The 14625-nt window shown below is 36.6% G+C and overlaps 1 protein-coding gene across 2 annotated transcripts in view; it reads right to left on the minus strand.

Moving 5' to 3' along the window:
• The window catches only part of LOC121329773 (nucleosome assembly protein 1-like 4), a 29810-nt gene extending 20596 nt beyond the window's left edge, over positions 1 to 9214 (minus strand). For both annotated transcript variants that reach the window (XM_041275556.1, XM_041275555.1), the window contains exons 1-3: positions 9124 to 9214; positions 6924 to 6972; positions 2656 to 2746 (exon numbers count right to left, since the gene is read on the minus strand). In XM_041275556.1, coding sequence (XP_041131490.1) covers positions 2656 to 2746; positions 6924 to 6948 — 116 coding nt within the window. In that variant the 5' untranslated portion in view covers positions 6949 to 6972; positions 9124 to 9214. The remainder of the gene's footprint in view (positions 1 to 2655; positions 2747 to 6923; positions 6973 to 9123) is intronic.
• Between the last annotated feature and the right edge of the window lie 5411 nt (positions 9215 to 14625).

Here is a 14625-nt window from a genome sequence, read left to right on the forward strand (position 1 = left end):
AATTTGAGGCTCAGGATGAATAAGAAAACTGAATTTAATTTATTTTAAAAGGTTCACGCAATGCATACAGTTCTTTTTATGGATGTTATTCGTTTTAAAAACAGCTTGAAGCTTTTTTTGAGCGTGCTGAAAGTAAACTACAAACTTATTTTCTGATATTAACAGGGTTGCTTTAGTGTATTTGCATGTGTTTTTTTTTTATTTTTTTTATTAACAGTATTCTGTGCATTGGAGTCTTGCAATGAATATTCATATTTTGCTCCTTTTCCAGCATTTTCCTTATTCAATGTACACATTATAAAAACAAATTAAGCTTAATTTTTTTGATAAAACTGGTACTTGTATTGATTTTATTGTTAATCTTTAAACAGTTTGAAGCATTTCTGAGTGTTGTGAGCCAACAGTATGAACTTACTTTTCGTATTAACACAGTATTTCATGCGGTTGTTTTGCAATTCGGGTTCATTGATGGTTAATTTTTCATCGATTGTCCATGCTTACCAATGTACACGTTTTGAGGGTAAACAATAAATATGTGTTAAGATAATTATTGCTTTTATTAATTTTAAAGCCATGGTTGTTTTTTATTGTGCTGCAAGCCTACCTTAATGCGCGCTTGTGTGCCGATATTTACAAGGCTGGCTTTAGTGAATTTTACTGTTTTTATTATTATTATTACAATACAAACTTATTACCCACTGACACAACCTTTAATGATGTTGCTGGAATGTTGTAATTTACTTATGTCATTTCTATAAGGTTGTGTGCAGGCAGCTTTTTCATGACTGCATCTGAAGTATTTGATTTTATAATAAACAGGCACTAGGGCTACTGGCAAATATTGTAAATAAACACCAGGGCATTTATTTAAAGTTTTACAGTATACAGTTATATTGCGATACACAAATTGTTATCACTTGTCAAATCAATTACAGCTATATTACTGGATAATGGCATGGATAATGTTATTAAGTCAGAGATATGTTGCATAATAAAGTAATCCATATTTGGAAACCTTCCTTATTTGTCAGTTAAACAATGTGAAAGGCTTACGTATGACTTCCTGTCTGTATAACACAAGCATAGTCTGTGCAACGAGGCACTGACACTAGGGAGAACCAGCGCTACGAGGATGAAACACAGAATTTAGACCTTAAGAAAAAAAACACATTCTGTATTTGGGACTACTTTGGAATTGCAAAAAATCGACCAACGAGAGAAAAATCCAAACACTTACTGTATAGCATGTAAAACGTTTGTGTTCGAGTGGCAGCACTTCTAATTTATTTAGCCATCTGTGCGTCTGGCACCCCCCAACTTCATGTTGAAACTTAGAAACAACAATTTCAATCTAAGAAACAAACCAGTGCCATTGCCACAGTAAATCAGTCTGAAATCACAGCAGCTTTTGGGATACAAAAAGTGTATGATATCGACAGTGCTGAGGCTACATAGCTTCGAAAAGCCACTGGACACTGGCTTGAAACAGCACATGCTACACGCATTTAATCCCCGCTACAAGGTAGGCCTGAGTTACATAAAAAAAAATACATGCTTTAAGTTTAGAGTTTTAAAACATGTAAGTAGCCTACACATAATGAAGAGCATTTACCTTGTGTAGTGAGAAGTTTCATTTAACACCCCATAAAACTCTAGGCTTATTCAGTGAAATATATTTATTTTCCTTGAAATTCTATTATATACTGTTATTATTAACATTAATACAACTGTTCCTTTCTTTAAAATTACCTGAAAAAAATTACTCTAGATCCTGATGATCATTTATCGTGCTAACACCGGGATATCATCATTTTCTGTTCCACTTGTACCGTGATGTGAAAAATCTCGTATCGCTGCAACATTAAAATAAGTGCTAACAAATGCTTTGAAATATATATTTAGCTTTATTGACATTACTGCCCCACTTTCACCGTGCTGTGAATATTTTTTTCTTCCTCACTTCAAATGAAATGCTATAGATCAGTTCAACTCAACCCTGGTTCTGAAGGGCTGTTTTTAAAGTTGGTGTTCTTTAAAAGTTTTATCATTTGCTTGCACAACATGTTCCCAACTTTGGAAATAGCCAAACTTCAGCAAAATCAGATGACCATTCGTTCTAGTGGGATTAATGTAGCACTGGAATGGAACCCAAAGTCAGAAAATAGACTGTCAGATGGTTACGAACAGTGCACAATGTTTGTTAGAATATATCACCAAATTAGCTACATTACAAAATACTGCACTTGCTCAATTAAATTGGAATAGGGTTGGAATGACTTGCTTTTAAGCAGAGGGAATGGACACAGCAAATTAAAAAAAATCTCAGTGACTTCAACAAGTCTATCCATCCCAGAGACTGTGTAACATTCTTAATGTTGGGATCACAAAGGTACACCTAAAACATTTCTTCTAGTTGGTGATCTAGCATTAAAACGTGTATAACAATTACTAAAAATATCAAATAAACGACGAATAGGACCGAATTTTATTCAAGTCCAAGGCTCGGTAATGGTATTTGCTTAATGGGGAACCTACATACTTCTTTTCACTAGAAGACTCGAGTACTAAAAATGTCCTGGATTTAAAACCCAACGCAGCAAACAGGACATTGGACTCTAGTTGAGCTAAAATGAGTAGATAGAGTTCATTTCTTACCTATCCATGATGGTGGATGGAGCATGTGATGCACTTTCAAGTCGCTCCTGAACAGCAGCCATGGCCTGTGGATTCTGCATGACCTGATCCACTGCAGAATGGGTGTGTGTGTGGGAGGAGGAACAAACTTTATATATTAGATCAATGGCAGTCAATTCTCTTAAACACATTTTATGTAATACACAGCGCTCCAGATAAGCTACATACTGAGTGTTTTATGTCTTGAAAAAATATGAATTACGTATGAAATTTAAAAGTAATGCTTAGCCCTTTGTGGTCCTATGTCGGACCAGGTCCGACATTACACTTTTCCCTTTCCAGTCCGGGCTTGGCTGGAGATGCAGTACTGATGTCGTTTTGCCATGCAATGCCTTTTAAACCCATTTTACTTTGAAAAAAATATTTTAAACAGTGCGTGTAAAATAAACAGTGCGTGAAAATAAATTGGACCTGACGCGCCCGATAAATGGACTGCAAAGGGTTAAGGAATACGCATTGCAAATTTTTCTGCACAGCTTGAGTTTGCAACGTTTTGGTGAACAACAATCGGATTCTTGATCTTCAGGATTTCTCAGCGCCGTCTTAGTCCCCCTCAACCTAATATACCAATTTACCTATTTGTCACCTGAATTTCTGGAATATAAATCTGTATTTGCAGAGAGTCAGGATCCTTTATATTGCTATTGCCAGGCTATCAATAAGGAATACAATATTATCGTTTCTTTATTTGAATTAGTGCAGTTTTAAAAAATATTTCTGGAGAGGGGGCTAAGTTCAGCCAGGGTGTCCTCGGCTCATCACGCACCAGCAACACCTGTAGATTGGCTGGGTGCCTGCGGGCCTGCGGGCCTGTGGGCCTGCCTGTAAGTTGCCCAGAGTCGCGTGGTCCTCCGACACTAGCTCTGAGATAACTGCATGGCGGGCATGCAGAGTGAAAAGAAGCAGATGGCTGACAGCACACATTCTGGAGGACGCATGTGTCCACCTTCGTCCCTCTCGAGTCAGCGCAGAGGTGGAAGCGGTGAGCCGGGTTGGAAAAAACAATAAATTGAGCTTACCAAATTGGGAATAAAATTTAAAAAATTATTGGCAATTACAAATTTTAAAAATAAATAAATAAATAAATAAATAAAATACAGCCAACAAACAACTGTCCCTGAAGGAGCATATCACTGAAAAACGCTTGGTTCTTAAAGGTTTAAATTTAAGAGTAAATTACTCAAGGACCCAAAACCTGATCTGGAGAGCTGGTAATACATGTTGTAGCAATGTATAAAAGGAACATCTATTGAAGGGCTTTTCATCATGGGGTGTTAGGACTAGTTACAAACATTCAACAAAATGTTAATAAATCTGAAGTTTAAGAAATTAAACAGAATCCAACACTTTTGCATATTATTAAAGCTGAGCACTATGATTCTGGTTGCAGCACAGAAACAAAATCTAACCTGCCATGCACTCTTATTCACTATATACAGTGCTTATAGAAAGTCTACACCCCCTTGAACTTTTTTCACATTTTGTTCTGTCAGTGCCTTTGAGTTTCATGCATTTAAAAATGAGGATTTTTTCTACTTATCTACACATCATACTCCACACTGTTCAGGGGAAAAAAGTTTTTATTGAGAAAAAACATATACATATTAAAAATACAAAACTGAAAGATCATAACTGGATAAGTTTACAGCCCCTGAGTTAATATTTCGTGGAAGCACCTTTGGCAGCAATTACAGCTGTGAGTCTGTTGGGATAGGTCTCTACCAACTTTGCACACCTAGATTTGGCAATATTTGACCATTCTTCTTTACAAAACTGTTCAAGCTCTGTCAAATTCCTTGGGGAGCATTGATGGACAGCAATCTTCAAGTCACGCCACAAATTTTCGATTGGATTTAGGTCGGGGCTCTGACTGGGCCGCTCAAGAACATTTACTTTTTTGTTCCTTAGCCACCCCAGTGTAGCTTTGGCTGTGTGCTTCATTGTCATGCTGAACGGTGAACTTCCATCCCAGTTTCAGCTTTCTTGCAGAGGGCAGCAGGCTTTCCTCAAGGACTTCTCTGTACATTGCTCCATTCATTTTCCCTTCTATCCTGACAAATGCCCCAGTCCCTGCCAATGAGAAACATCCCTAAAACATGATGCTGCCACCACCATGCTTCACAGTAGTGATGGTGTTCTTTGGGTGATGTGCTATGTTGGGTTTGCGCCAAACATAATGCTTTGCATTAAGGCCAAAAAGTTCAATTTTAGTTTTTTCAGACCACAACTTTTTGTCATATGGCTACAGAATCTCCCGAGTGTTTTTTTGCATACTTCAAAACGGGATTCAAGGTGGGCTTTCTTGAGTAATGGCATCTTTCTTGCCACCCTACCATACAGGCCAGATTTGTGGAGTGCTTGGGATATTGTTGTCACATGCACACTTTGACCAGTCTTGGCCATAAAAGCCTGTAGTTCTTGCAAAGCTGCCATTGGCCTCTTGGTAGCTTCTCTGATCAGTCTCCTTCTTGCTCAGTTTGGAGGGACAGCCTGATCTAGACAGGGTCTTGGTGGTGTCATACACCTTCCACTTTTTAATAATCTTGACTGTGCTCCAAGGGATATTCAAGGCCTTTGATAATTTTTTTATACCCATGTGCCTTTCAACAACCTTGTCCTGTAGTTCTTTTGAAAGTACCTTGGTGCTCATGGTTGAGTCTTTGCTTTGAAATGCACTATACAGCAAAGGGAACCTACAAGAACTGCTGAATCAATCCTGAAATCATGTGAAACTACAATTTAACACAGGTGGAGGCCACTTGGTGTGTGATTTTGAAGGCGACTGGTTACACCTGAGCAAATTTAGGATTGTTATTACAAGGGGGGTGGACACTTATCCAACCAAGCTATTTCAGTTTTTATTTTTAATGAATTTTCTACAAATTTCGTGAATATTTTTCACTTGGAAGTTGTGGGGTAAGATGTGTAGATAAATGGAAAAAAAACAATTAATGCATTTTAATTCCAGGCTATAAGGAAACAAAAGGTGAACATTTTGAAAGGGGGTGTAGACTTTCTATAGGCACTGTAAGTTTCAAACAAACACGTTAGAGCAATCATTTATTTTCATTTTACAACATGACATCTGTAACTGCACTGGGTTAAAGAAGGTTCTCAGTTGTCTTGCCTTGTCTTCCAAGAAGTCGGGGCTATTTTACTTCAAACTGAGATTTCTTTAGCCTAGTGTAGTACTAGATAAGTTTTAAACTCAAAGCATGTGCTAAAACATGTGTTTCTTCCAAAATTGCACATCTGAGACCCATAAAGTGAACGGATGTTTACGGTGATGAAAATACATGGAAATATTGTGTTACCTATGTCACTTTAAGACACAGAGTGGAGGTTTACTTTTCCCTGGCATGGAGTAACAAACCACACAGTTCAATGGAAGTATGGTTTCTGTAAAACTGGCAAACAAGTACAACCAGTCCAGTTTCATGCCCTTTAAATACTAATTTTGTTTTTTCTAATACAAAATATCATATGGCACTTTAGGACAGCTGGCTGGCACAACTGAGATATCATTTTTGCTTATATATTTTACTGTATTTGCATCCCACCTGCAACATCAAAACTCTGTAAAACATCTTGCAGGATTTGATAACCTTGGGCTGATATTGCAGTGAACTATTAAATTTTTTACAGAGGGCTGAAAGTGCTAAGAATATGAGGCACACAGTACCTCTACTAACCTGTACATATTAGAATGCCCAACGTACATCATGTTGCATTTTAGGACAGATAAACTTATGATTAAAATCAGCACAAAAACAAGTGCAGAAAAAAAAAAGTTACCATAATTATCTGAATATTTCATAACTTTATATTGGAAGTAGAGATTGGCCACACAGATGTTTGAGATTCACATTATAATGGATAAGCACATAAAAAAGCCCACAAATGGCTCTTAAGAAGCAGTTTGGCCCAAAACGTCAACACATTGTGGTCATATCTGTATCAACAATGTATATATGTTATATAGGGTGTTGTACAATACAAGATGATATCCACACCGTGAGTGGTTTGAAAATCAGCTTAAATCATATAAAACAATAATTAAATAGTATAAAGCTAAATGTGACATCATATACATCAGATACAAGCCACTGAATCTATACCATTTGATACTAAGACTTTTCAGGGGGCTTTATCACATCGATATCATGGTCAACCAGCAGCTCATATAAGAAACAAAATACTTAAGATCAGTAGCTTTAAATGGACCTTACCTTTGCCAATCTTGTCACCGTCCATAGTAAAAGGGTTTGGCCCACTTCACTGGAATCAAACACAGGCTTCACATTAGACACACAGTACAACAGAAACCGAGTGCTTCTTTAAATCAAGCCTTGACTTGTTATGGCTTAGTTCTCTAAAAATCCACAGAAACAGTATTAACTTTAAACTTTCAGACACCATACAGAACAATACAAACTGACTTCACATACAGTATTACTCCAACTAATCAGAACCAGACCTTTGCACTAATCACTGTTGGTATCAAAGCCAACTTATAATTCATTAATTAATTTATTTTATTTAGTAAACAAGGACAGAGACACACAACTGATAATATTTGAAAATGCTTTTAGCCATGTTGAAAGCCTACAGTATAATGTAGTTGGGGAGCATTGTTTTAGCAATCTTTGAATTCTAGTTTGAGCTTCGTTCTTCATTCAAATATTTTGCAGGCTTTGACAAATACTTTGCTGTGCAGTAGGTGTCAGCAGAAAATGGTCACATGGCAACTGCATGTTGTTTCACAAATTAAAACTTGAAAATGGGGTAGGTTTCAAAATAATTGACCCAACCTTTTACAATCATACTACTTAAAATCATGTAGATTACAACATATTACATTATTTTTTTTTTTTTTTTTCAAAGTTGATTGATACTTTGTGGGGCAGGAGATTTTAAAAAAATAACTCCTGGTTCACTTGTATAACAATCTCTTTACAAAGACAACCTAAAGTACTCATACTAAATAACACTGTTCTGCATACATGTATTTAGATAAACTTGTGAAATTATGAAACTCTTGGTGAAATGATCATGTTTGGGAGGCCCGTTTGCTGGAATGACATGTGCCAGAACTGCATTAGTGAGATTAGGCAAAAAGGCAACAGAAATGTTCATTTTTTTATGTCGCTATCCAGTTACATTTTGGTCACATTTAGTTTGAATATCTACAAGCAGAACCTTTTTATTGTTTTTATTTTTTTTTATTTATGGGATGGGCAGGTTGGAATGCCAAATTCAAAGTAACCGAACCACACCATAAATGCTGTGCCCGAAAGTCTAGTACCCAGTAAATGTGTCATTTATGCAACATAATGTAGACATGCAAGAAATACAGAAATGTACAAACGTTTCTTAAAGTTACTTTAAAAATATTAAACCCTTTTAAAAGTCTGCCCTTACATATTTGTATCACACATTAAACCAATATCTAAGCGGCGAGGTTAAATGGGTGTCTACCATTGCACAATACAATCTTCACAACATTGTTACTGCTAGTTAGAATAGATGAAGAGCTACAATGTTAGTTTTGTTATTTAACTAAATCCCATAAAAATGACTGCTGTAAGGAACAAAGAATGAAAATGCAAATGTTTGGTTTTTAAAATCGATTACCTGTACAGCTCCACAGTACGGAAAAAAGGTCTCAAAACCAACAAGAATAATTTATTTACAATTTATGTTCTCCCTTTAAATGGAAACTAGTATTTAATATTCAGTTTTCACTTAGAAATAAAAAGTACGCTGTACAAGATGTTACAATACTTTCCTGTATCATTATGTACATTGTCCTCGATCATAAGTAACCTATAAACGATTGTTTTCAGTCCAAGTAACAATTTTCCAATGTTACAAATATTCAATTTTTATTTTTGATATTAACGAAGTATCCTGTTACCCACTGTATTTTTGGGCTTTCAACTTTTAAGAAAAAGTGTGCCATACATTTAAGTGTAGATAATTACAGACATAAAAATGACTAGTACTGTTCCGTTAAATAACTTTTAAATCGCACAGAAACTCAAATCGGCCTGTTTTTAAACACGTTATCCGAATGTAAACAAATTAAGCACCTTGTTAAGACTATACCGTACGTCTTTACAGCTAAATTAAATAGTATCCAAATGCGAAGACAATCCAATTATTTGCATCTGTTCATAAAGTTTGTGTGTGTGTGTGTGTGACACTGACAGGCGCCCCTGCTTCTTCACTCCAGCTCAGTTAAATCCCAACACGTGTCTGAGTCGGATATTCTCCACCACCACCACCACGGCGTTCCCCGTCACGAAAACAGAATACACTTCTTAATCTCTCTCTCTCTCTCTCTCTCTCTGATGACAAAAATCAGCTGCATATTTTAGTTATGGTTTCCCTTTTATTTACTTTGTTGTTGTTTTTTTTTTTTTTTACCTCAGGGCCGCTTTCCTTCCTCTCTCAGACTTGTAGCCGCAACAAAAGTTCCGCACCTCGCACTAACCCCGCCTTCCATTGGCCTGAGCACAGACACGGCCGCCCTAGTGCGATGCAGGGATCCCCAGTAAGTCCGCACGCTATTCGCTCGTCGGAGGAGGGGGCCGGTTGAACAACAGCAGTGAGGCGAGCCTACGAGAACGACCTTTACAATGTTTTTTTTTATTATTATTATTAATATCGACATAAAACGATATACAAGTTAATCGTTGTGTTTTTTGTTTAACACAGAGTGTTTAGAAGGAGCCAGAGGAGAAACAAAAATAATTAGGCCTATTACACAACTGAGACACAACATAAATAATGATGTATCCACCGAGTAATTACCGACAGCAGGGTGTTGAAATGTTGTTCGTTTTTTTTAACGTATATAGCTTTTTTTTGTATATTGCAGTACATGGGCTGATAAGTGATGCTCTTCATATGTGATGATATATTTAGCAATGCTGTATATGACATTTATTTGTTTATATTACAGTAATAAATAGAAGTGTGCACTACGGAGGGAGTCAAATCTGAGGACAATAAAACACCCCCAAACCGTCACACAGAGCTGTGTGAAAGGGAAACTATAGTGAACCATAGCCATAGGGTGCAGTAGTTCTGCTCCAGCATAGAAAAGCAGTTAAGAAGAGATTCAATCTTCAATTCAATGTGCGCCAGCCAGTTCTCAGGGTGTTCTCACAGCACAGACCTGTGCTTCTGTGCATTTCTTTAGCTCTGCCGGTACAGTAATACACCAAAGCTTTGTAGAAATAAGGTGTTAGGTTATTTTTATTCTTTGTTCCATTTTGGATCAAACTGCACAGTGGTATGTAGTTCAATGTGAACATGTGAGCTCTGTTCAGAGGCTTCCTGTTGATCCAAAATGGAACCCACGAAAGTCCATGCTCATATTACCGTCTTCTCGGCCTTGTCTGCAACAGGTATCATTGTCCCTCAGTCCCGTCAATAAATAAGCATAGTAAACCAAGCTTAATACAAGCATGGCAGAAAAACTAGACTTTGAGAAAAACTGCAGGTCTTAGTACACTGACCTTATAAACAGGTCACAAATTCAAATCCTGGATAGGGAAACTCTTAAACATAATCAGTCTCCAATAACCTCAGCATGTGAGCATGTGCGCCTGGTGGGAAGGGATAACTTGCATAACCAGTGATATATTTGGACAGCTGATGTCAAAGATATTTTTGTCACTGGCCTGTCAGGAAAAGATACAGGGTGCTAACTTCGGCCAAGCCCTTCCTCCTCCATTCTATCGTCTACCCATTCAGACGTTATACAACAACAGACTTTAGCAACAAAAAACACAACAAATAATACAGTGCATGATATATACATATAAAGAGCCAACTTTCCGACTTTGTGGTATGTTTAACATACCTTTGTCAAGGGAAAGTGCGTTTTGAAAACAAACATTGGAGGTATTTATAAGCTTTTGACGCCATGGTAACCATGTATTTATTTCTCTTTAAATCTCATGTCTTTGTGATGTCATTCACTATATAGCTAATGATGTAGCTATCTACTGTTCCTTTCTATTTAAACCTTCAGGCATCATGATAGCCTATTTATCAATTTATTGTCTTTTATTATTCTATACTGTACATTATCTGATTTTTTTTTTTTCTAAAACCACAAACTTTAGGTCATCCATGGTGTTCCTTGAAAAGTGCTGAACTTTTGGTTCATTTAATTTTGTATTATATTTGATAGGTAGTTCTGTATTCTTTTATATAATGATGTACCTGTCTCTCCTACATAATTTATTTTATTATCTTTTATGCAAAATATACAATATACAAGGTTGCTATCCTTGTATGACATTTTTTTTTTAACACTGAATATTTCTTTTCTTTATCTGTGATTTCACTTTTATCTTTACCAATATATTTGCACACTTTACATGTGCTTTTACAGGTTTCAATGCCCCTTAATGTATCTATGATCCCTTTATGTTTACTGTGGACTAAAATGTGCAAATGTGCATCCCTTCTAAAAGCTAAAAAATTTTCTGAATTATGAAGTATACATAAATGCTTCCAAACAATTTTTGAAATGTTGGGTAGTAATTTATATTATTATTAATGGTACTCTCTTAACCCTCGCTTCCCTTTTCTTTTAATCAAGTAGTTCATTCCTATTGAGTTTGTAAACTTCTCAATTCTGTTGCAATATTTTTTCTTTATATACTCTTTTCTTAATTTATTTTTAATTGCTTTCTCTGTTTTTGTAGTCATTTTAATCAGAACAGATTTTATCCATATATACATGCTCTTTTAGTATAGATAGGATGTGCAGATGACACCTTAAATCCACCTAAATTTTAGAGTGGATATCATTTGCTAATTTATGAAATTTGAGATTCTCTTCCATGTGTCCGTATGTCAAATATGTCATCCACAAATCTTATTCTAATGGTTTCTTGTCTAGTTTGTTCATATCATTTTGAATTTATTGCTGTGCCATCATTCTGTTTATAACTTCTATTTTCAAATGTAAAATAACTATTTTCTAAAACTATTTGGATCATATTTAATATTTAATATATATCCTGATATAGTACTTTGAATTTTCTACATGGTCCTGGTCAAATGTAGCTGTTTGTAAATTATGTCTTATCACACTTTTCCTGTTGATTAAATTTATTTTGGGCCCCTCCCAGGAAAGAAAAATGTAAATAAAACCAATCACCTTTGTTCAAGCAGCTCAAGCATCAATGCCATTTCCATGAAGCAGCACAAAAACATGCTCTATCCTTGCAGACAAAAGTGGAGGTGTTGAAAGCGATGGATAATGCATCGTCGTACAAGAAAAAGAAAGATGCTGCTGCTGATTTCAACATTCCTGCAAACACTTTGTTAACCATTTTGAAAAACTGAGGTACAATAATCCGGGCCTATACAGCAAGCTGTGGATGCAAGTCATCAGCGTTTCCGATTTGCTCAATACTTGTTTTGTTCTTGTGGCCAAAATGGGACTTCAATTAGGTTTCAAGTGCAGTTTATTTCCAATGTGTCTATATATATATATATATATATATATATATATATATATATATATATATATATATATATATATATTTAAAAATCGCTGTCTGTTTTAAATAATTACTTTTCAATACAATAACCGATCATGTGTTCTTGCTTTCTCATGTATGATTGGCCATCACAGAACATATGCCATTGACCACATATGATTAATAGTGCAGTACAAATACGAAAAGCTGAAGGTAAGTGGTGAATGTAGGTAGTTTAATGCTTGAGGCTTGGAGGAGGGGTCCAGAAAGCCATAGTAGTGAGATGGCTGGAAAAAGTGGCTTGATCTGAGTCAAACGGAAGAGATAATGTGGGGTCTGTGAGGTAAACAAAGTGCCAGTATGCTACTTCATCTCATAATAAAGCAGGCATCAGAGGAACTCAAATCAATGTGCTTCACTGTCTCTCCCCTGATTATGGAGTCAGCAATTTATGGCTGTTTCATTTTCTCAGTGAAAGCCTGGCATACTACTTGTTTGGCTCTGCTTCTTTTCAGTAGGTCCATTTTCACATGGTGCCTGGGGATGTTTTGCAGAACAAAAAAGTATTATAAATCCCATTCAATGCTTGCTAGCAACGTTGTCAAAAGTCCCTATTTATTTTTTCCCCAGACTATGCTTTTGACTTCCAGTGCCTAATTTAAATGTCGCCTCTGCATCATTGCATCCTGCCGCTGCATGAAGACAGACGGGCAACTGTTACCACTGTCAAGCTAACAGCAAAAGCAATGGATAGTAGCAAACTAGCAAACCCTCGTGTGTGGGGTGCCTTACCAGTAGGCATGGAAGTGTGATGAGGCTAATTTTCCTCTCTAATATGTAGGGAGAGCAAAGGTCTAGGGGAGCCACCCTGGTAAAAAAATGTAGACCGTGGTTAACTGTTCTATTCTCAAGGGATAATTATAAGAAATTACAAAAACTTGGAAAGTAGGCTTCAAAAATCAATGGATTACAAGTGCCATTGCAGACAGATCCGGCTTGATAGGCTGTAAGTACCATTGCAGACAGGTCCGGCTTGTTGCTGGTTTGATAGCTCGCCGACAATAAGTGCGATTGCTGGACAGCAGGTTTAACAGGAGCCTGGTGGCTCAGATTGCTGGCCCTGATCGTTTTAGGGTTAAAAAAAAAAAAAAACACACTCCAATATAATATCAAAAGGACATTGTGACCCTGGAGAGAGTCTAGCAAAGAGCAACCAGACCTATTCCAGGTCTTAAATGAATGTGTTACAAAAATAGGTTGAAGGACCTACATTTACTTAGCCTAGAACAAAAAAGAATTAGGGGAAGACTTAGCATATTTAATACTGAAATCTTAAAATCCAGAAACAAGTTGACAAAATTAATCCTAGCCAATACTTTAAGCGCAGCAATGAAGCCAGGTAGAATGGGTTACTTGTTATTGATGGTTAATCACTAGGATCCTTTAAGACCCAAACATATTTTGAGATCACTCGGCTACTAGGACTGGACGAGCACCGTCGGGCTGAGTAGCCACCTCTCATTCATTCATTTTGATGTGTTCCTACATCTGGGTGTTCTCTAGGGCTCAGCATCTCTCCTGCTCGAATGCAGTACTTCTGACGAGTAGGATTCCAGGCATCGCGGAGCTCCCACAGCTGCCAGAAGTGACTGACTGGAGCTGCCGTAGGGTTCTTCACAGTTGTTGTGCACAGACGCCTGCTCCTGACTCAGCAACGTGTTAGGACAGGCTATGACAGGATATCGACAAGAATGCTGGAAAGTTTAACCAGTGTTTACCCAAAATAAAGATCCCCAAAACAGCCTACTATTTTACTAAACCATTTTTTTATTATTATTATTTTGCAATGATTGTTATATATATTGTAAACCACTGTAATTGAATACTGTGGAGAAAAACTGTTTTATGAATAGGGCCCCAAGTCTTTTTAAATTAAATGTGACATGAAATGCCATTATCTAAATCATTGGGGTTCTCAAAGTGACTTGCAAAAAAAACCCCCAAAAAACTGTAGTACATGTAAAATTTAAATGAAAAAAAATTAACCAGAAGACATGCAGTATTACAAAACTAGATATTTAGTGATAACATGAATGTAGATGTATGCTTGTTGTGGTTCATTAGCCCACATACTACTGGGAAAGTGGTTTTGATTTATACACTAGCTTATTTTATTTGTAAATATTTTAGCAACTTTTCTTATTTGGGACATTAATAAATGGCATTTTATACACTACACTGTCACACATTAAACAGGGTGCATTGCAAAACTCAACTCATGTTGGCTTCCCCCTTTGACTCAGCAAACTCACCATTCTAAAAGGGTGTTTACTTCCCAGTCTTACAGTGCTGGATATAGTACCACTGCACATCTAAAACGAATACGCTGTTAGAAATGAGGCCAGAACAGGTGTGTTTTTGA

This window comes from Polyodon spathula, chromosome 17 (assembly GCF_017654505.1).
Source record: "Polyodon spathula isolate WHYD16114869_AA chromosome 17, ASM1765450v1, whole genome shotgun sequence".
Classification (NCBI taxonomy): Eukaryota; Metazoa; Chordata; class Actinopteri; order Acipenseriformes; family Polyodontidae; genus Polyodon; species Polyodon spathula.